At 42.4% G+C, this 23,732-nt stretch overlaps 1 protein-coding gene across 2 annotated transcripts; it reads left to right on the top strand.

Annotated features, from left to right (window-relative positions):
* Positions 1-875: 875 nt before the first annotated feature.
* On the top strand, positions 876-23,732 carry LOC139378583 (monocarboxylate transporter 2-like). Of its 2 annotated transcripts, XM_071120876.1 has the most exons (5): positions 876-964; positions 13,571-13,822; positions 17,923-18,066; positions 18,420-19,229; positions 19,660-23,732. In XM_071120876.1, exons 2-5 carry the CDS (start codon positions 13,606-13,608, stop codon positions 19,932-19,934), a joined length of 1,446 nt encoding a protein of 481 aa, XP_070976977.1. In that variant the 5' UTR covers positions 876-964; positions 13,571-13,605; the 3' UTR covers positions 19,935-23,732. The 2 variants fall into 2 exon arrangements, with proteins under 2 accessions (XP_070976977.1, XP_070976978.1); XM_071120877.1 differs by lacking the exons at positions 876-964; positions 13,571-13,822 and adding an exon at positions 16,903-16,979.

Here is a 23,732-nt window from a genome sequence, read left to right as displayed (position 1 = left end):
ATCGATTCCCGCCAATACCCAGCAACTTCGCACAGCCATTGAAGAGGAGTGGGACAACATTCCACAGGCCACAATCAACAACCTGATCAACTCTATGCAAATGAAATGGGTGGTGCTGCATGAGGCAAATCATGGTCACACCAGATACTGACTGTTTTTCTGAGTCATGACCCTACCTTTTTTTTATTTAAAGGTAAAGATATCTGCGACCAACAGATGCATATGTGTATTCCCAGTCCATAGATTATGCCCTAATGATTTCATTTCGATTTACTGATTTCCTTATATGAACTGTAACTCAGTAAAACCTTTGAAATTGTTGCATGTTGCGTTTATATTTTTTGTTCTGTGTATATATAAATGTGTATCACAAGATGGGCGATTGGCGCTCTGGGTTTCAATTGCTCTTCAAACAGATAAACTGGTCAAATTGGCCAACATAAATGATGTGAAATTATATTCGCTACAATATTTTGATGCATAGTTTACTAGCATGAAACAAGCGTTTTGACAGCCCTCTCATTTCACGACTGTTTAAATGAATCCCCGTGATAAAACGGATGACCTACTTCGAGCTTGTTTTGAAGTGTTGAATGGGGGCACAACACGCGGAATCGTTCTCCAGTGGAAGCGAAACCACATAAGGTTTCAATAACAAAAGAATGAGAAACTCCATCAAACAAATTGTCGAACGCCCCCCTCTCCTCCCAACGGCCGCAAGCCGGCTGGTTTTACTTGATGCTCTGTCTGGTCTCTTGTCTCCAGCGCTAGGCTACCCGTGGTCAAGAATAGCAACAGTAGCAGCAGGATGGGCCGCCTTCTTTCAACGCTGTACGTCACATTCAGCTTCCTAGTAAGGGAATTCAAATAGAATACAGCCCCATCTTCCCGCAACACTGACAAGGTCAGCGACCAAGGACCACATACCACATTTGGGGATAGACCGCGCCTATATTCGCAAAAGGTAATATGCGTTTCCTGAAAGTTATGCGTGATGGAATAACACTTACGAAACTGCCCGTGCGTTTTTTTTTGTCCTACAATGAAACGCTTTGCTTCGTCGGCATTGAGAGAGCTGCTTGGTCATCGGGGCAAGAATAGCCTACAACACGTAGGCTTAATGCTTTATAAAACAAACAATCGGCTGGATTTTGAATTATATTATGTTTCAGTTTGAAATTCACATATATTGTGCGTAATCACGGAGTTAACCCAATGTGGCACCGACAGACATGTTCTTCGTTACACTTAGAATACTCCCAAGATTGTGCGAATGATGCTTATAGACTACAGTAGTCTAGAGAATTATGAGTACTTTTTTTTATGTAGGCCCAGTGTAAATTATGGTATGCATATTTGGCTGGTTCCATCCGGTTTGTATCAGCAGCACACGCACACAGAGTATCTGACCACACGGATTAGGATCTACACGCGCGTAGTGCATCCTCGTTTGAGTCATCATTGATCAATCAGTAGGTCTATTGTACATCTCTCTTCTCATCACGTGCGTCTCGATACCTAATGTGAAGTAGCCATTTTCCCACTGAGAGATGACACAGTTACTAAATCCTACTAGTCTATTATTATCTAAGGATCTGATCTGAAGGTTTTTCCTTAAGCAGGTTTGGGCCAAGCAGAGGATGTTTCACTCCCGGGGTCAGCTGGTGGGCTTTAAATATAACACCGGTCAGTCACATTTGGCCTGCCTTGTTTCCACCATGATTTGATATAGGGAAGGGAAAGGGGGATATTTAGCATGAGATAAACCTGTTTTTTTACAAAATGACCTGCGAAGTCTGCCTGGTTCTTGGGTAATGAGAGATGTTATGGGAAATTGGGCAATTTATGACTTGCATTGTTGAAAGAAATGAAGACAAAAAACAATGGGCCATAGATCTTTCTATGTGCACATATTGATTATGAATTAATAATGCACTTGAGGTGTTTTCACGTTCCTCCCCAGGTCATGCTTTGCTCTTTGCTCTATGGTAGGCCTATTGGAGAAGTTCTGGTACTGGCGTAGGCTGGTTTGCCTCTGGTACTGGACTACTTTCTTTGGGTTACTAAAGGCAGAGTAGTATATAGACATTGCAGACATGATAATCCTTTGTAGCATTGGTGTACTGTAACCCACATATGGGCCTTTCCACTTTGTTGAGCCACCACTTCATAGTTGACCTGGCAGATGGCTAGGAACCATTAAAATCCCAATAGAAATGGTGCATGCTAGTGCGCTAGTCAATGTAGCTAAATAATACATGGATGGTTATTTTCATGCTTAGCTGACACATCTCCACAGCCCTTTGTCATCAGCCTCGTAGCCTCATCATCCATCTCCATCTGACTTCCCAACCCCTCTGGGTTGTTTTATAGACAGCCAACTCACTGGGGAAAGGGTTTGTCATCTGGACTAAAACAAGCAGTGACCAGCCAGCCATCGTCAGCAGCCCGTAGGCCATCATTCACTGGTGTGATTAGGGTAATATGACTTCTGACTCGATCCTAAATACTGGACTGTTGTCATAGCCCTCAAGCCACATTCATTGTCCTCTGCACTAATGTGGTTCACTGTTTTCATGTCAACAAAAAGCAGTGTTCCCCCTGTGCATGTGGGTAGAAAATCAAGCCTTAGGGCTGCTGAGTTGCTGAGGTTTTAGCCCTTATGTGTTACAATAATTCCCAAACAAGTTTGTGGTGTTGACATAGTATTTACAAAGCAGTAGTTATGATTTATTGTTGCGCACACAATAGTGATGGGGGGAAAATCCATAGAGTTACATTTCTCAATATTGTTTTGGACAAATATATAGATGTGATAATGATTTTCTAATCAGCGTTAGCTAGCACTAGTCAGCTGTACCTGCGCCAGAACTCTGGTATTGTTCATCCTTAAGCTTGTTCTCCATCTTCTTTTCTAAATATTGAAACAACATGTTTCCAGCACTTTTATTTCCATGACCAATCAAAACAACATTTCTCATGCTCTCTTGTCTCTGCAGCAGATTTAGTGAGCAATATGTTCCCATATGTTTGAAAATTTGGAACATCAAATCGTATCGAATCGCAATACATATAGAATTATGAGAATCACAATACATATCGTATAAGCATCTTACCGTAAATATCGTGATAATATTTCATGAGCTCTCTGGCAATTTCCAGCCCTAGTATACATGATGTTTAATAAGTGCTTGTAAGATTCAGTATGAAACCCTTTCCAGTATCCTACACCACAGAATATTAGGCATACAAATGCAGTTGATGTATACCCTGTAATATGTCAACTGGAGTCAGGTATGTATTAGGTTGCATACCTTCAGTAAGTCCCTAGCCTGGCACAAGAACCCTTGATCAACAACGTGGCTTAGGTGCTGTGTCCAGTGCTCCAGTCCCATGGTGCCGTCGTAGAAAACAGGGAGGGAAGTGGAGCTCAGACTCTAATCCCCTGTGAGTAGTTGAGCAGTCTTCTACAGCCGTAGCTTATCAAAAGAAGTTGTAAGAGACAGTTCATGTTTGGTCAGAGCCCAGTTTGTTTATGCTTTTTCTCCAGTTATGAATGTCCTGTTTGGTGTTTACATAGCCTAACACTTCCTCAGTGGTCCCCTTTGACCCCCTCTCAAACAAATACTTGGATTACATGTCCCTCAAATCAATGTAAGCTAATTAAAAAATGTTTGTTGTAGAAAAATTTAGAAGAATCCTCTACACACCGTTATCAAACTACTAAAACTTTACTCTTAAAATGTGTGGTGTAATATGTCACGTTTTCCCATACCATTACTTAGGCGTTGACGCTGCAGCAAATATTGGCATGGATTAACAGGTTGGTTCTTGGCACTGGCAGCACTGGATGTTGCTCCAGGGGCCATGACACTCTGCCTAGACAGAAATCACCACTTGATTTAGCTCGCCCTGTGCGCCTGGAGGGCAGGGTTGCCACTTAAAGACCAATGGAACGATTCCAAAAGTTACACCACCTACCTGGCGTGCTGGGTGAGCTAAATCAATCGCACCTGCTGACTATGCACAAACACCGCTCAAGGCCTTCCATGGTAATTAAAGGTACTTACTTAGCAGCTGAAGACATGTCTAATAAGTAGTCTAAGTGGGTGTGGTTAACTGGTAGATGGTAGATTAGTCACCACCCATGCATTTGAACAGAATCAGCTCGGTAGTGGGTTAAGAGAACCTGTAGTAAAAGGCACCCGGTAACACTTTACACCAAGTTGTTCTCATACCTGTGTAGTAACTTGGTATTTACTCTTGTAATGTCATTATATTTACAGGTATATTGTTGCTCAAAATGTCTCCTTATAGCCCTAAATGTGGTAGATAGACTTATTGTGTGCTTTGCCATTACCAGTTGTTCATGTAAGACTACTTTCTGTGTGTGTTGCCATAGAAGTTAGAAAGCAGAAACTACAATAATAAGGTATCGAACACCTATTGATTATTTTCATGGAAAGACACCTGACTGCTGGGCAGGGTGTGTCTACTCTGGCTGTCAATGGCCCCATTGTCTCTCAGTAGTCTTTCTTCTATTGAGAAACCATGCAGGTTGCTGTTGCTGTTGCGTCTTTACTATACAGGGCTTCAAAGAGGCAACTGTATACTGGATCAGTGTTTCTGCTAGATTACCTTCCATCTTGATGAATGTTTACGTCAACATTGAATCACTTTGTGTGACGTGAGAGTTGGCAGTTGTGGTTAATAATGAACTAGTTGTAAGAATACATTGTAGCTACAGTACATGCATTACTTTAAGGTGACGTCGAGGTCACGTGCCTGCTATCGAAAAGGCTTCAAGCCCCTTCAACCCTGGCTTACACTTTTGACATGCCAAGTCCTAGAATTAATGTATTGAGAGAATGAGAGTTCATTTGGTTGCTTTCAGTTTGCTTTCATTATATCATTGAAACACATTCTTATTTTCATTGACGGCCTAGGAACGGTGGGTTAACTGCCTTGTTCAGGGGCAGAACGACAGATTTTTACCTTGTCAGCTCGGGGATTCTATCTTGCAAACTTACAGTTAACAAGTCCAACTCTCTAACCACCTGCCTCTCATTGCACTCCACGAGGAGCCTGCCTGTTACGCAAATGCAGTAAGAAGCCAAGGTAAGTTGCTAGCTAGCATTAAACTTATCTTATAAAAAACAATCAATCAATCAATCATAATCACTAGTTAACTACACATGGTTGATGATATTACTAGTTTATCTAGCGTGTCCTGCGTTGCGTATAATCGATGTGGTGCGCATTCGCGAAAAAGGACTGTCGTTGCTCCATCGTGTACCTAACCATAAACATCAATGCCTTTCTTAAAGTCAATACACAAGTATATTTTTTTAAACCTGCATATTTAGTTAATATTGCCTGCTAACATGAATTTAGTTTAACTAGGGAGATTGTGTCACTTCTCTTGCAGCGGAGTCAGGGTATATGCAGCAGTTTGGTCCGCCTGGCTCGTTGCGAACTGTGTGAAGACTATTTCTTCCTAACAAAGACAGCCAACTTCGCCAAACGGGGGATGATTTAACAAAAGCGCATTTTCGAAAATAGCACAGTCGTTGCACAACTGTACCTAACCATAAACACCAATGCCTTTCTTAAAATCAATACACAGAAGTATATATTTTAAACCTGCATATTTAGCTAAAAGAAATCCAGGTTAGAAGGCAATAATAACCAGGTGAAATTGTGTCGATACTCTTGCGTTCATTGCACGCAGAGGCAGGGTATATGCAACAGTTTGGCTCCTGGCTCAATTTGCCAGAATTTTACGTAATTATGACATAACATTGAAGGTTGTACAATGTAACAGCAATATTTAGACTTAGGGATGCCACCCGTTAGATAAAATACGGAACGGTTCCGTATTTCACTGAAATAATAAACATTTTGTTTTCGAAATGATAGTTTCCGGATTCAACCATATTAATGACCAAAGGCTCGTATTTCTGTGTGTTATTATGTTATAATTAAGTCTACGATTTGATATTTGATAGAGCGGTCTGACTGAGTGGTGGTAGGTAGCAGCAGGCTCGTAAGCATTCATTCAAACAGCACTTTAGTGCGTTTTGCCAGCAGCTTCGCTGTGCTTCAAGCATTGGGGTGGCAAGGTAGCCTAGTGGTTAGAGCATTGGACTAGTAACTGGAAGGTTGCAAGTTCAAACCCCCCAGCTGACAAGGTACAAATCTGTCGTTCTGCCCCTGAACAGGCAGTTTACCCACTGTTCCTAGGCCGTCATTGAAAATAAGAATTTTTTCTTAACTGACTTGCCTGGTAAAATAAAAATGGAGCTGTTTATGACTTCAAGCCTATCAACTCCCGGGATTAGGCTGGTGTAACCGATGTGAAATGGCAAGCTATTTAGCGGGGTGTGCGCTAATAGTGTTTTAAACGTCACTCGCTCTGAGACTTGGAGTAGTTGTTCCCCTTGCTCTGCAAGGGCCGCAGATTTTGTGGAGCGATGGTTAACGATGCTTCGAGGTTGTTGTCGATGTGTTCCTGGTTCAAGCCCAAGTAGGGGCGAGGAGAGGGACGGAAGCTATACTGAAGGTATACTGCTATACTGGCAATACTGAAGTGCCTGTAAGAACATCCAATAGTCAAAGGTATATGAAATACAAATGGTATAGAGAGAAATAGTCCTATAAATACTATATTAACTACAACCTAAAACCTCTTACCTTGGAATATTGAAGTCTCATGTTAAAAGGAACCACCAGCTTTCAAATGTTCTCATTTTAGAGCAAGGAACTTAAACGTTAGCTTTTTTACATGGCACATATTGTCACGCCCTGTGACTAGGGTGGGTAGTTTAGTTCTTTCATTTCTATGTTGGCCTGGTATGGTTCCCAATCAGAGGCAGCTGTCTATCGTTGTCTCTGATAGGAGATCATATTTAGGCAGCCTTTTCCCACCGGGTTTTTGTGTGATCTTGTCTATGTATAGTTAGTTGCCTGCAAGCACTACATTGGCTTCACGTTTCATTTTTGCGCTTTATTGTTTTCTGTGAGTTTCATCAAATAAACATGTGGAACTCTATGTACGCTGCGCCTTGGTCCATTAATTCAACCAACGTTCGTGACACATATTGAACTTTTACTTTCTTCTCCAAAACTTTGTTTTTTCATTATTTAAACCAAATTGAACATGTTTCATTATTTATTTGAGGCTAAATAGATTTTTATTGATGTATTATATTAAGTTAAAATAAGTGTTCATTCAGTATTGTTGTAATTGTCATAATTACAAATACATTTTTTTTTTAATCGGCTGATTAATCGGTATCGGCTTTTTTTGGTCCTCCAATAATCGGTATCGGCGTTGAAAAATTATAATCTGAACCGAGGGCACACTGATATTTTATTGATGACCTTATGAGCTTTGTATGAATTCATCACCCAGTGTCTGGTGGAAAGCAGCCAGCAAAGTTACTGTCTTTTGTTGTGACTTTGTACAAGACTCTCTGGCTGTTGTTTAGAGAACATTGGTGCTGTGAGATAAAATAAAAAGGGGGTGGGGGGGGTGGGGTGGGGGGGGGGGGGGATATGTTTAATTGTCACATACAGTGAAATGTGTTGCTTTAACAGGGTCAGCCATAGTAGTGGCCCCTGGAACAAATTAGGGTTAAGTGCCTTGCTCAAGGTCACTTTGACAGGTTTTACACCTTTGTCAGCTCAGGTATTCGAACCAGCAACATTTAGAGATGGTAGAGTAGACATTTCTTTTGACTTCTGCTCTGGAGATGTTCTCCCTGAATTGATGTGATCAATAACTGCTCTCCATTTTGTTCTCCTGGAAAGTCCCCTTTACAAGCACTCATCTTCTCCCTCTCCATCAATCTATATGCTCTCCATCTCTTCCTCATGTCTTCCTCTCCCACAGGCTATTCAGACCGCATAATCAGGTAGTGTATGATGCTTATGAAAACACTTGGCTCAAATCTCCTTGTCAGTTTCATCCAAGGTGACACAAGATTCCTTGAGGACTAGACTGCCACAGTAGTGGCCTGTACCTGCCTGAAGGCCTGTGGATACACAAACCAGAGTACAGCATGGCGACGTTAGTGACCTCGCAATGCCTGAATGCCATTCATACCTCTGTGCAAGGGCCCAACAAGAAACTTCTACACTGCCTGTTTTACATTTAGGCAGTGACTAGATATGAGAAAAATGTAAGTGTTTGTTTATCATTGTTTTACTTCAATTCTACAACGGTGGCAAATGGAGTAGCTGCTATTTATAAAACCAAAATTATAACACAATGTCAATGGAAAAAAGGGTGATTATCCTGTAAATTGCACAGCTCAAAACCGCAACCAGCCTCAGAGTGGCTCTATATTTACTCAAATTGTTCTGTCAGCGTGGTGCCAAGATAGCTCTGAGTAGGTTACCTATCCATTTTCGTTTTCACTCTGCACACTCTATCCTACATAATCCTGTTGGGTGTACCAAGAGACACAAAGCCACCAATCCTGCTCGTCATGTGGCTCATGGGCAGTCAGTCGTGTTGCTGCAGGTGGTGCATTGTGTCCGTTAACTCAGTTACACGTCTTCTCTGTGTCAGGCTCCATGGTTACTCAACGTAGCTCACCTGAAACAGAACACAGACAGATTCACACACACACACTATTGTGTTACATGCTTTGATCAGCTTGTCATTGAGATAATTCAATTAGAGGAATGCTGTTGTAGTTGTTGGCTGCCTGCCTCTGCATTCTAATTCTAAGGCTCCATTGTCCATTTAACCTTCCCTGAAGTTTAAGATAACAGGAGTGTTTTGAGCACAGGTAGGCACACTGTTTGCTCAGTTCAACAACGGGCAAGGACAGGCATCTGAGGTGTCTTGTGATTGGCTTAGACGGGACACATCCCTCTGGTTGGGTGGGACTGTGGTTGGTTGTCTCTGGCTGTGAAAGCATCTGCCCATCCCTCTGTGTCAGCTGCTATTCGGAGACACCAAACAGAGGAAAGACACATTACAGAGGACACATGATGACATCATGGGGAGAAACTACTGTGGAGCACAAAGAATGAATAAACTTCTCTTGAAAAACAGTAAGCTCATGTATGTCAAATAGCCTAAACAAACTTGCTTTGTTTACTCACAGAAAGTTCTTTTTTTGTGCGTGACCACACATTTATGTGTGACTTATCATCGCTTACACTGTGTGTTTTGGTATTTTCAGTATACTATTCAGATTTATAAACCTAAGCAGCTTATGAGTCCTGAGACCATGTTATGCATTGTCATCACGTTTAATCAATCAACCCCACTATCAACCCCAGACAATAATCAGATTAAACTTTATTACCATATGGATGTTTTGAAAAATAGACAATCTCTTGAGTTTAATTAAAAGAGCAACACATGGGAATATGCACAGAGGATTATACAGTATATTTTAGTGATTAGCAAAAAAAATGAGGTAAAATTAAGTAAGTCAAGCACCTGAACAGAGTGACGGGAAGATGCCCAGAATGCCTGTAAGAATACATTTTCAGGACCACTTCACCCTCCGTTAAGCCCTCATAATACAGGTCACAAATACTCATGGTGTCTGTTAAATAACAACCGTGTTTACATAGTTGTGATGAAACAATACCTTTATTTAGAAAAGCTAGGCTGGAGGTATTCCTTACCTAAACAATGTTGTGTGTGTGTGTGTGTGTGTGTGTGTGTGTGTGTGTATGTGTGTGTGTGTCAGAAGTCATGTAGTAGTTATAAACCAGCTGATAAAATCTCAAATTTCAACTACTATCAGTTTTAGCATTAAACTAAAATATACTTTTTAATGTCTTTATAGTGACGTTGAGCATGCACGGACCAACTGTCAAGTGTCTTCACTGACATTTTCAACCTTTCCCTGACCGAGTCTGTAATACCTACATGTTTCAAGCAGACCACCATAGTCCCTGTGCCCAAGGAAGCGAAGGTAACCTGCCTAAATGATTACCGCCCCCTGGCACTCACGTCGGTAGCCATGAAGTGCTTTGAAAGGCTGGTCATGGCTCACATCAACAGCATCCTCCCGGACACCCAAGACCCCACTCCAATTTGCATACCGCCCCAACAGATCCACAGATGACGCAATCTCAATCACACTCCACACTGCCCTTTCTCACCTGGACAAAAGGAACACCTATGTGAGAATTCTGTTCATTGACTACAGCTCAGTGTTCAACACCATAGTAACCACAAAGCTCATCACTAAGCTAAAGACTCTGGGTCTAAACACCTCCCTCTGCAACTGAATCCTGGACTCCCTGATGGGCTGCCCCCAGGTGGTAAGAGTAGGGAACAACATGTCTGCCACGCTGATCCTTAACACTGGGGCCCCTCAGGGGTGTGTACTCAGTCCCCTCCTGTATTCCCTGTTCACCCACGACTGCGTGGCCAAACATGACTACAACACCATCATTAAGTTTGCTGACGACACAACACTGGTAGGCCTGATCACCGACAACGATGAGACGGCCTATAGGGAGGAGGTCATACAACTGTCAGTGTGGTGCCAGGACAACAACCTCGCCCTCAATGTGAGCAAGACAAAGGAGCTGATCGTGGAGTACAGGAAAAGGCGGGCTGAACAGGCCCCCATTTAACATTGATGGGGCTGTAGTGGAGCGGGTCGAGAGTTTTAAGTTCCTTGGTGTCCACATCACCAACGGACTATCGTGGTCCAAACATACCAAGGCAGTCGTGAAGAGTGCACGACAAACCCTTTTTTCCCCCTCAGGAGACTGAAAAGATTTGGCGTGGGTCCCCAGATCCTCAAAAGGTTCTACAGCTGCACTATCGAGAGGATCCTGGCCGGTTGCATCACCGCCTGCTATGGCAACTGCTCGGCATCTGACCGTAAGGCGCCACACAGGGTAGTGCATCACTGGGGCCAAGCTTCCTGCCATCCAGGACCAATATAATAGGCGGTGTCAGAGGAAAGCCATAAAATTGTCAGAGACTCTAGTTTCCCAAGTTATAGACTGTTTTCTCTGCTACCGCACGGCAAGTGGTACCAGAGCGCCAAGTCTAGGACCAAAAGGATCCTCAACAGCTTATACCCCCAAGCCATAAGACTGCTGAAGAATTCATAAAATCGCCACCGGACAATTTACATTGACATTGCTGCTACTCGCTGTTTGTTTGTTTTCTATGCAGCGTCACTTCGCCCCCACCTGCATGCACAGATTACCTCAACAAGCCTGTACCCCCTCACACTGACTCGGTACCAGGGCCCCCTGTATATAGCCTCGTTATTGTTATTCTTATTGTGTTACTTTGTGTTATTACTTTTTATTTTAGTCTACTTGGTCAATATTTTCTTCTTCTTGAACTGCACTGTTGGTTAGGGGCTTGTAAGTAAGCATTTCACAGGAAAGTATACACTTGTTGTATTCGGCACATGTGACAAATAAAGTTTGATTTGATTTGAGTAACTGTCTTCATTCACGTTTTCCTTTTTCCTTCTGAGAGGTCAACCAATCACAGCACATGGCGACTAGTTTAGCTAATTGCCTGCCATTGACAGCTGAGACAGGGCTGAATATGAATGAGGCTCCACAGCAGTGCAATCTGATCTGGCCACGTCTTGATGAGAGACAGAGACGATATAATTTATTGATGCCACTGACTTCAGTGCACCCTGTTGTTGTCATGGAGCCTGTTTTACAGCCACTCTTGAGATTGAAATGGGAGGTTCTAGTTTTAGTGTTTTTGTGCCCTTCTGGTTTGGTTGGAACTTCAACCACTTTCCTCAACACTTAACCTTGAATTTTTATTTTACCTTCATTTAATTAGGCAAGTCAGTTAAGAACAAATTCTTATTTTTTGAATAGAGTTAGTGTGCTATGGGTCGCCTTTAGACCTATGTGTCTCCCTTCAATCTTCTAACCCACCTAATCAAAGCCATGCCATACCCCTGTTAAGCTTTATCGTCTCTAGAGTATGGCTGTCCATGTTTTGCTAAACTACGATAATCCCATTTGAATAAGCTTTTACTTGTGATGTTGAAATGCCTTCATAAGCCAGTGGTTAGTTGTGTCATGTCAACGTATGTGAAATCAGAATTATATAATTGATGCAATATTTTTGTTGTTGTTGATTAAGCTCATTGGATCACGGAGGCACCTGTCAATATCACTCATCAGGTGTTGTAGATTGTGTGCCTGGAACTAAGCAGCTGCCTCTTACCCATGATATCTCTCGAACAATTTAGAAAGTGTGTATGTGTGGTGTATGTGTTTATATACGATCAGAGACATGTTTGCTTTGTCAATAAAGACAAGTGATCTTGGTCACTGCTGCCCGTACACCTCTCCCCTGTCACACCAGGGGGATACCCTCAAGGTGAAAAGTGGGTGGGGCAAGGGCTGGTCTGGTTTCAGGTAGAAACTCAACCTTGTGACAAGGGTGATTAACTCTGTTAGTGTGTGTGCACCCACGTGCATTCTGGAGCTGAGATTTGGTCTTATGACCCAACAGTCAAGAGTTTAAATGACAAAAGGGACATGGCCTCAACCGGTGGGAAACAATAGGACATACACTTAAAACATGCCATTGTCAATGTGGTATTGGTGTTAGCTACAATTGTCTCCAAACAACCTTTAACCTCTGAATATAGTGCGTAATGGTCCACATAAGTGGCCCACCTTATGTGGGAGAGAATAGTCCACAAGTAGTCCACATATGAGACCTTTTTTTGTTACACATTTTTTATAACTTACACTTTTTATTTGTTTTTCAAGCCTAAGTTTACAGTACAGAAATTAATCTTAGAAGGAATGGAGACGTCATTATCATCATTATTGTTCAGTTCCCCAACCAAGAGAGCTTTTCAACGGTTTCTCTTCCTCTTCATATGTCCCCTGTATTGACCCTCTCTTTCCTCTTCATATTTCCCCTGTACCGACCCTCTCTTTCCTCTTCATATTTCCCCTGTACCGACCCTCTCTTTCCTCTTCATATTTCCCCTGTACCGACCCTCTCTTTCCTCTTCATATTTCCCCTGTACTGACCCTCTCTTTCCTCTTCATATTTCCCCTGTACCGACCCTCTCTTTCCTCTTCATATTTCCCCTGTACTGACCCTCTCTTCCTCTTCATATTTCCCCTGTGCCGACCCTCTCTTTCCTCTTCATATTTCCCCTGTACTGACCCCTCTTGCCTCTTCATATTTCCCCTGTACAGACCCTCTTTCCTCTTCATATTTCCCCTGTACCGACCCCTCTTTCCTCTTCATATTTCCCCTGTACAGACCCTCTCTTTCCTCTTCATATTTCCCCTATACCGACCCTCTCTTTCCTCTTCATATTTCCCCTGTACCGACCCCTCTTTCCTCTTCATATTTCCCCTGTACCGACCCTCTCTTCCTCTTCATATTTCCCCTGTTCCGACCCTCTCTTTCCTCTTCATATTTTCCCTGTACCGACCCTCTCTTCCTCTTCATATTTCCCCTGTACCGACCCTCTCTTCCTCTTCATATTTCCCCTGTACCGACCCTCTCTTTCCTCTTCATGTCTCCCCTGTACTGACCCCTCTTTCCTCTTTGTCTTTCCCCCTCCAGTAAACAGTGAGCGTTGAGAGCCAGCCGGGCCAGAGATGCCACCCCCTGCCGCAGGCCCCCCAGCAGTGACCCCTCCGGACGGGGGCTGGGGCTGGGCCGTGGTGCTGGGATCCTTCATCTCTATCGGCTTCTCCTACGCCTTCCCAAAGGCCATCACCGTCTACTTCAAGGACATCCAGAAGATCTTCGATTGCTCCTACAGCCAGATAGCATGGATCTCCTCCATCATGCTGGCCGTCATGTACGCAGGAGGTAAGACCAAGACAAGAAGTTGGTGTCCAGGTAGTCTCTTGAGGAAGTCATCTGTCTGATTTGTTAAGAAGAGTTGGGTTTCTGTATATGTCGTGCCCTGAGTTTATCTTCACCATGTGACCTGTCCAGGGAAAACTCAGGCCCTAGGTATGGGGCAAGGTACCTGTTCTGATCTGATTGTGTGTCTCCTATGAGAACCTATGACCATATTTAAATTGACATTCAAGAAGAACACACGGTTTCTGTGACTAGTCATAAGCGTATTTTAGTAGTAATGCATCACGTTCTCCTTCTCAGCATGACTTTACCCCTCACTAGGTTAGCCAGTAGGCACCTTGCTTGGCAATGCCACGCTGGCCATCTGTTAGCGGATGGCATCCTATCCCGTCATTTCTAATTGTTGCTGTCAACAGGGTTTGTTGTATCCTAGACCGTTGTTGTGAGGATGGTGACAGTGAAGGCCAGTTGGCCATAGAGAGCCAAGGACACCCAATACCATCCTCTATATGTGACAAGCCTGTACAAGGCACTTGTCCCTCATTAAAATGTTTAGTGTAATTCATTCATATTGATCTCTGAGCAAAAGGGGAGAACAGAGCTTCATCAGCTATTCATTAAACACCTGCTCTCTTGTCCTATGTGTTTGCACCAGCTGTAGGCTGATAAAGCAATTGTCCATTCAGTGTTTAATGCATTCTTCATCTCTACAAGCAACGGACATATGCTGCTCTCTGGAATAACATGGCAGGAAAACAATCACGCATCACCAAATATTTACCCCAATCAGAGAGCTGCTTATTGAGGGTGTTTGTCCTCTTGGAAGAGGAAGGAGACTTGTGGCCATTTTACAACGCACCTGTTGTTTTCACATCGAGTTCAGAGGTCAGACACTTACTGAATTCTCCAGGGCAGTCATCAGGCAGACTCCCTGACTGATAAGATAGCAGTGCCACTTATGATGCTGATTGGACGCAATCACAGAGCAAACCAACGGGAAATGCTTGCCATATCCTCAAACATCAGGATATGCCAATGTGTGGCTCTTGCTGATTTCAAACAGCAGCCAACCTATTTTTTATGATGAACGGCCTCACACACATATAAATAGATACGACCACAAATGCGCAACAACTGGAAGTGAAGGCAACTATTTCATATCTTCCTGGATGTTTGTCTCTGTAACCCAGGGTGTAACACAGACACTGAGATTAATGATTAGTAATGATGATGATGGGTACAGAAAAGAGCCCAAAGGGAAATATTGTGAAATATTGCACACTATTGCATCATCTATATGCCTACTGCAGATGTCATGTTCTCCCGTCCCTCCCTTCTAGCCTGGCTGAGTGTCGCTCTGCAGTGACGTGCTAATATGGAGGCTGTGTGTGTGTGTCAGTGTTGGATCAATGTCACTAATCCACACAGATAGAGGGAGAGTTGACCTTGGCTAGGCTAGGCAGCATGGCTACATACAGTACCTTCCTCTGTTGACAGTCAGCACAGCAGAGCTCTCTCACTGCCAGGTACATTAGCCTCAATGCTAACTGAACTGTCCAGAAGAAATATGGCTAGCTAAGCTGTGTTATTAGTCGATCAACCACTGATAGAATTCATGTTTGCGTCCTTGTATAACTGCTCTGGAAAACAACTCTAAGCTTCATATAATATCAGCGCTTTTTCCATAATGAGAGAGACATTAATAGTATGATGGATTGCAAACATCAGTTTCCTGCATAGTCAGCTATCTTGACGGCTTATCAACCTTTTCTTTTCCAACCTCACAAATCAGGGAGTGGTATACAAATGTGTTACACAAACTTCCATCTTTCTGCTGTCTAGCTTTTATGTCCTGTGAAATAAATCACAGCTGAAAGGGTAAATGACGGGTGTACCCATCCTCTTGTAGGTATTTGCTTCCATGATTGAGCCCATATTTTGCCTCAAGTCTAGACACAAGCAACATTAAGTTATGGTATCTGATCATATTTCAATAAAATGTTTTATTAATGAGCCGAAGGATGTTGGTAGGGGCTGAGATACAGTATGTTCAAAGATGCCATGTTGAATGTCAAATCAAAATCAAATCAAATATATTTATATAGCCCTTCGTACATCAGCTGATATCTCAAAGTGCTGTACAGAAACCCAGCCTAAAACCCCAAACAGCAAGCAATGCAGGTGTAGAAGCACGGTCAATAGTAGTCAAATTGTTTGTCCTTATAGTTACTGTCAAAACAAACTCCTAATTTGCTTTTGGCAACCTGGAAAGTGTGTCCAGCTATTGCAGCAATTAAACTTCACTTATGAATTCCTTTTTAAAATGAGCTAATATGAAACCTCAAGGGCTCCCTCCACTTGGCCTATCCAGGTTTCACCACCAGACTCAGGAGAATACTGATAAGTGCTCTGTATGCAAATGAGGAGGGCTCCTCTCCTCAAGGTCGGAAAAAGATTCACGCAGAGCAAATGAAGTCAGGCGACTTCTTCCCCAACCTGTTTTTAAATAGCACCGCTCCCCGAGTCCGACACAGATACGGCACATCTTCTGCTCGCTAATGGGGGCATTATTCAAAAAAGGGAAAAACCTTTCATTACTCTTATCGTTTCTTATTCAATTTACTCTTCCTTTTGTTTAAAGTCTGTCATGAAAGGGGACATTGTGACATGTCATAGAAGCAGAGTCATGCCTCACCCTATCAGGTAATGGAGACCAGAGGTTCAAACATAACAGGACTTAAGAAATACAAAGGACAAAGTTTCCCTCAACAACAACTTTTAGAAATTTGACAAGGACACAATTTAAAAGGAATTGTTTGGACCTTTCAGATTGATGTACTATCAATGACCATAGAGAGGGTTCAATAACAGGGGTTGACCCACTAAAACCAAAATCTGCTAAGATTCACTTCCTGCCCGTTGTCTTGTGTTGTATGCCTCTAAGAAGAAGTTGTGTGGCAAGCCCTTATTGAAGGTAACAAGGAAATGGAAAGTGCTGTGTGGCATAGTAGCGCGATGCTGGTCGGCCCCACTCAACTCATCTGTGCGTTTACTACCAATATCAAGTGCTTACTGTTACTCATGGAAAATTGTGAATTACAGAGAAACTGAGCTGAGGGACAAATGGGTCATGGAGCCAAGGTCTTCAGCTCACTTCAAGGTGTGTGTGTATCATAGTTCATGATTCCCCCTCTTTTCAGATATGAACACATTGCATTGCAATGCACTTTCAGCAAATATATCTGGGGATGCTCCAATTCAACAGAGTCCATTTACGTTAACCAGCATTCTCTCGCTGTCACATATGAAACCTATCTATGCCCATACAGTGTGTATTCATACAGTCAGTGTCTATCATCCACTTCATAAGATAACTGGTTGCCACATTGTGTCTCTGTTTTGCATTACCATGGCAGCTGTGCCTTGAAAGCTTATGAGACAGAGAGACCCATTGCGTGTCCAACCAGAGCTCAGTTCAATGTCTTCACTCAGCGTGTCGATGAGGCTTGACGGGCTTGATCGATTCTGACTCATTCCGTTTGACTAACACTCTCTGTTTGGCCCTCAGCTCTCAGTGCAACCTGTCCAAGGCTGACAGGCACCCATTGGTTAATTGTCTAGGTCCTGAGTTATGTCCAAGACCTCACCTGCACTCTGTGTCATTGGTCTTGTTGGTCCAACAGTACATGTATTGCTTGTCGTGATGGGATCTCTGATACATATGTAGCTACGCTGGAAAATAACAGATGTTTTGTCAACGTGCTCTGTACTTATTGGCAATGAGGCCATTTGTTTGTTTGACTACTAAGATAATGCTGTGTTATACCCATGCCTGTTTGTTACTGATCTCTCAATGCAGCCCTCGCCCCCTTAAGAATACATGCAGAACACACAACACGTAGTTGTACATTGTTTACCAGTATCAACAAGGCCTTGTTACAGTGCCTCTATTTCCAGAGCTGGGAAGTTTCACGCTGTCTTTCAACGCTAACAAGCTTAAACCGTTAAGTAATCACTACATGATTACCCTAGTCTATTGCAGGCAGAATGTATAGGTTGGATGAAAGACCATGTTTTTAGTATCTCATTTGTTTCTCTTCCAGGTCCCATAAGCAGTGTACTGGTAAACACATATGGCTGCAGACCTGTCATGATCATGGGGGGAGTACTGTCTTCTATCGGGTTGATATCTGCTTCCTTCTGCAACAGCGTGGTGGAGCTTTATGTTTGCATCGGTCTTATAGGAGGTAATTCCGATGAAATCCATTTCACATCATTCAGAGTTAATTTGATTATAGTGTCAAACTCCTTAAGTGGCTGGTTGAAAATAGGCCTACAACTGATTCGGAGTTTTCCATTCTGTGTTTCACAAAGATCATAGTAAAAGACTATAGATACATTACAAGAGTACAGTTAAGCTTGATTTGTCAAATCATTTAATGACCACTGTCTGGCTACTTGAAGAAAATGTATATTATTCCGAATGTGTACTTTATGCTCACTGTCATATATGCCTGAATTATCTTATCAGATAATTTTCTTGTTAGAAATGTATGTTATTTTTTATCTCTAAATCATATTATCCTCTCTCCTCACAAAGGCCTGGGCCTAGCCTTTAACCTTCAGCCAGCACTGACTATGATTGGCAAGTACTTCTATAAGAAGCGTCCCATCGCTAACGGAATAGCCATGGCCGGTAGCCCAGTGTTCCTGAGCAGCCTAGCCCCTTTCAACCAGTACCTGTTCAACTCCTTCGGCTGGAGGGGCAGCTTCCTCATCCTGGGGGGCATACTGCTCAATTGCTGTGTGGCTGGCTCCCTGATGAGGCCCCTGGGGCCACCGCTGGGCAAGATCAAGAAGGATGAGGAGTTGGTTGTTGCCAAAACTGCCACCAAGAAGAAGGAGACGACCACTTGTTTGGGGACTGTCAACAAGTTCATTGACCTGTCGCTTTTCAAGCACCGCGGTTTCCTCATCTACCTGTCGGGCAACGTCATCATGTTCTTGGGCTTTTTCTCACCAATAGTCTTCCTGACGGCCTACGCCAAGGACATAGGCGTGGATGAGTACTCGGCCGCCTTCCTGCTCTCCATCCTGGCCTTCGTGGACATGTTTGCCCGGCCCTCCATGGGGCTCCTGGCCAACTCCAAGTGGATCCGGCCCAGGATCCAGTACTTCTTCAGCTTCGCCGTGCTCTACAACGGGGTGTGCCACATCCTCTGCCCCCTGGTGGAGAGCTACACAGGCCTGGTGGTGTATGCCGTATTCTTTGGCTTTGCCTTCGGCATGGTCAGCTCTGTGCTGTTTGAGACCCTGATGGACCTGGTGGGGGCTCAGAGGTTCTCCAGTGCCGTGGGGCTCACCACCATTGTGGAGTGCTGCCCTGTCCTCATTGGTCCACCCCTGGCAGGTATGTCACTGATCTCTCAACTCATTACTACTTAATTCAGTTCTGAGACATTGTTTACTTTTTAAGCAGTTGATATGCCAAAGGAATAAATTAAAGTCACTCAATTATAGTTTTAAGGAGTGCTATTGCTTAGTAGTCATTCACTTGGTTTGATCTTGGTTATAGAGTTTGCTGATTTAGAGTGGAAAAGCAATATTACATTTTGGCGTTCTTATAATATGTGCTTATTTGTCTAATTACAATAACAACAAATGGAAAGTTAATTCTGTGATTATTGGTCCTTGACAAAATGCTTCATTTATTTGAGATAATGTTCCTCATTAAAGATCAGTAGACATGAAGAAACTGATAAAGGCATATTTGGAAATGCAGAAAATAGCGATATGACAGGCCTTCATCACATTTACCCTTTCTATGCTCTTATTTACAGGTAAACTGGTGGACATCACCAAAAACTACAAGTACATGTATTTTTGCTGTGGTGCTGTGGTGATCATGGCCAGCATTTGGCTGTTCATCGGCAACTTCATCAACTACAGACTCCTGGCCAAGGAGCGCAAGCAGGAGGAGATGTACAAACGGACTGAAACCGAGGATCCCGACCGGGACCAGGACCAAAAGGAGACAGACGGGGACGCCCAGGCCTTGGAGGACATGATAGACCCCAAAGATGAGGACGCCATGCAGAGGGAGACCAACATCTAGAGCTCCCTACTGCCAACCACACCCCCCTTCACCACCACCTTCACGTCCCCCTCTGCCACTATCAAACTGCAGACTGAGCTCAAGGGGGGTTCCTCCTGGTCTTTCACTCTCCAGGGTTCCGCTCGGGGGCCTCCCCGCAGTGGCCCCTCTGTTTCCGAAACACTCAAACTGCCAGAGTAACAATGACAACCATGTTGTGGGATACTGCAAGGTGTATTGCTGGAGGAAGGGGCGACTGCCCTGACTACTACTCAGACATTAGACTAGCCGGAGATAATGGTGTAAGATACAGAACGCATGTTAGGAGGCCACAAGGCTTGGAATATGAGAAATAAGCTTTTGTCGCGTATCTAGGAATCTGTGAAATGCGACCTGTCGACAGAAATCTAGTACTGCTCATGTATTTAGTCTGTGCCACTAAACCTACCACACCAGCAGCCCAATTCAACTGTCCTGATTGAAATCAATACTGGTTAATATCCTAGCTTCCTATGCTGGGAGCTGACATGCCAGGACACATAATGTCCGTTAGTACCAGGGTTATGGTGAGAGACAGATATCGTTGCAACACAGGAACAGAGATGAGTTCTCGGTTTGGTGGCTCCAGTGACCATGTATTATACTGTCCTTTAGCGCACTGTGTCAGTTGTGTTCGTTAGCTAAACCTGCACAACTGCCAAGCTTCTAATCTAACGATAACACACCCACTGTTTTATTTACTATTGCATATTGCACATGGAGTCCGTATACGCTGCACTACTTCTAAACTGGCCATGTTTAGGCCTCATCCAAAACAACAATGAAACAAATGCAATTTAATCATATTTAATGAGGTTGGATGTAAATTTGTTTTATTGGCTGTGTTTCCAAGGGCCTTATTAAGAATACTTGATATTCACAATCAATATCATCTATAAATGTGCATATTGTTGGTTTATACCAAATAAAGAATCCATGAGCAATATAACCTATTCCTAGCCATTGTATTGATGTACGTATGTATATACAGGGATATTCATTTTTGTAGTCAATGGTCATTTCTGGGAGTAGCTGTTTAACTTACACCAATGATACATTGCCTTACGTAAAGAATGCAACTAAGTTGTGTCAAATATGCAGTACCAGTCAAAAGTTTGGACACACCTACTCATTCAAGGGTTTTTCTTTATTTTCTATATTGTAGAATAATAGTGAAGACATCAAAACTATGAAATAACACATATGGAATCATGTAGTAACCAAAAAAGGGTTAAACAAATCAAAATATATTTTATATTTGAGATTCTTCAAAGTAGCCACCCTTTGCCTTGATGACAGGTTTTCACACTCTTGGCATTCTCTCAACCAGCTTCACCTGGAATGCTTTTCCAACAGCCTTGAAAGAGTTTCCACATATGCTGAGCACTTGTTGGCTGCTTTTCCTTCCCTCTACTGTCCAACCATCCCAAACCATCTCATTTGGGTTGAGGTCGGGTGTGGAGGCCAGGTCATCTGATGCAGCATCCCATCACTCTCCTTCTTCAAATAGGTCTTACACAGCCTGGAGTTGTGCTGGGTCATTGTCCTGTTGAAAACAAATTATAGTCCCACTAAGCGCAAACCAGATGGGATGGCGTATCGCTGCAGAATGCTGTGGTAGCCATGCTGGTTAAATGTGCCTTGAACTCTAAATAAATCACTCAGTGTCACCAGAAAAGCCTACACTGCATCTCACAAAGACACAGTGGTTGGAACCAAAAATCTCAAATTTGGACTCATCAGACCAAAGGACAGATTTCCACCGGTCTGATGTCCATTGCTCGTGTTTCTTGGCCCAAGCAAGTGTCTTCTTCTTATTGGTGTCCTTTAGTAGTGGTTTCTTTGCAGCAATTTGGCCTGATTTACGCAGTCTTCTCTGAACAGTTGATGTTGAGATGTGTCTTTTTCTTGAACTGAAACATTTATTTGGGCTGCAATTTCTGAGGCTGGTAACTCTTATCCTCTGCAGCAGAGGTAACTCTGGGTCTTCCTTTCCTGTGGCGGTCCTCATGAGAGACATTTTAATCATAGCGCTTGATGGTTTTTGTGACTGCACTTGAAGAAACGTTCAAAGTTCTTGACATTTTCTGAATTGACTGACCTTCATGTCTTAAAATAATGATGGATTGTCGTTTCTCTTTGCCTATTTCAGTTGTTCTTGACATAATATGAACTCAGTATTTTACCAAATAGGGATATCTTCTGTATACCACCCCTACCTTGTGACAACACAACTGATTGGCTCAAAAGCATTAAGAAGGAAAGAAATTCCACAAATGAACTTTTAACAAGACACACCTGTTTATTGAAATGAATTATAGGATACTAACCGCATGAAGCTGGTAGAGAGAATACCAAGAGTGTGCAAAGCTGTCATCAAGGCAAAGGGTGGCTACTTTGGAGAATCTCAAATATAAAATATATTTTGACTTGTTTAACACTTTTTTGTTTACTACATGGTTCCATATGTGTTATTTCATAGTTTTGATGTCTTCATTATTATTCTACAATGTAGAAAATAGCCAAAATAAAGAAAAATCCTTGGATGAGTAGATGTGTCCAAACTTTTGACTGGTACTGTGTGTACATGAAAAAGTATTTATTGAAGTGTTATAGAAATTACCAAATTAACATGCCTATTGTGAAACGGTAAAACAGCTTCTTATGTGACCTTCATTTTTAAGTACAGTATTTCTTCCTTTCAACTCTAACTCTCTGAAATGACTTTTTGAGGGAAGTTGTAGTAAGCATAATGTTTTCTTGAAAAATTTTGTCAGCAATTTCTATTAACATAATAATGAACAACGTTCATGTGCAGTATCGTATTTACACAATTGAAAGTAAGCTTCACTTAATTAATAATATCTCTTTCACTGCACCACAAATGTCAATATGATTTAATATATGTTTAATTATAATTTGTGCAAATAATTACCTAAATTAACAGTAATTAACTATATAATGTTATATGCAATATATTTTAATGTGCAATATACCATAACATTGTTTGACATTGATTCTAAATCCGTCATTGGCTGGATGCCATCTACAGTGAAAATTATTCATATTTTTTTATAATTCTTAACATCCATCACTTCTTGTGTTCTGGTCAAATAGCTCAACACAGCTTGAAACAGATTCATACACTTGTTAGATTGTGGTAATTTGCTTACCGTCCCAATTTATGTGTAGCCTATTTCATATTTAGAAATATATTTTTTCATATCATTATGTGGTTTCTGGTAGTTTTTAACTTGGCTGTGGGCTCGAATTACATTGGCAAGTGTCACTTGTTATCTGGCCTACTTTTTGCTTACGGCTGCAGAGTCTCTATTCCCGGTCGCTGACAATAGGGGTCAGTATGCAGTAGTTCTTAAAGGATGAATGAACTGTACAATCATTTTTATATATCAAATAGCACTGCCCCCTACTGGTTTCAAAAGACCTAGACCAAATGTTACAATCTGAGCTGCCCTCAAATAGCAGAGCGACACGTTGTTCTCAGTGGCTGCTCTTTTGTGATGTCAAAAGATAAGAAATTCCCAAATGAAATAAGTAATACATAAAAAAATGATCTCTCTTTAGTTTTGATGTTCTGTATTTTAAGTTTTTATTTTATTTTTATGGCCATTGAATATATTTTCTTTGTACTTTTATTTCCCTTCTATAGCTTCAACAGGTGTGTATATACTAGTATTTCACAGGGTGTACATTAACGGTAGATTGACTTAATAAACACACTGCATTCATGTGCTGCTGTGGCAAAGCCATTTGTAGGCA

The sequence above is a fragment of the Oncorhynchus clarkii genome, chromosome 21, assembly GCF_045791955.1.
Source record: "Oncorhynchus clarkii lewisi isolate Uvic-CL-2024 chromosome 21, UVic_Ocla_1.0, whole genome shotgun sequence".
NCBI classification, from domain to species: domain Eukaryota; kingdom Metazoa; phylum Chordata; class Actinopteri; order Salmoniformes; family Salmonidae; genus Oncorhynchus; species Oncorhynchus clarkii.
This window is presented reverse-complemented; position numbering and strand designations above follow the sequence as displayed.

Coding starts and splice junctions, on each gene's coding strand:
- LOC139378583 (XM_071120876.1), top strand. CDS start 13,606: ATGCCACCCCCTGCCGCAGGCCCCCCAGCAGTGACCCCTCCGGACGGG. Junction 13,823..17,922: donor GGCCGTCATGTACGCAGGAG/GTAAGACCAAGA, acceptor TTTCTCTTCCAG/GTCCCATAAGCAGTGTACTG. Junction 18,067..18,419: donor TTGCATCGGTCTTATAGGAG/GTAATTCCGATG, acceptor CTCCTCACAAAG/GCCTGGGCCTAGCCTTTAAC.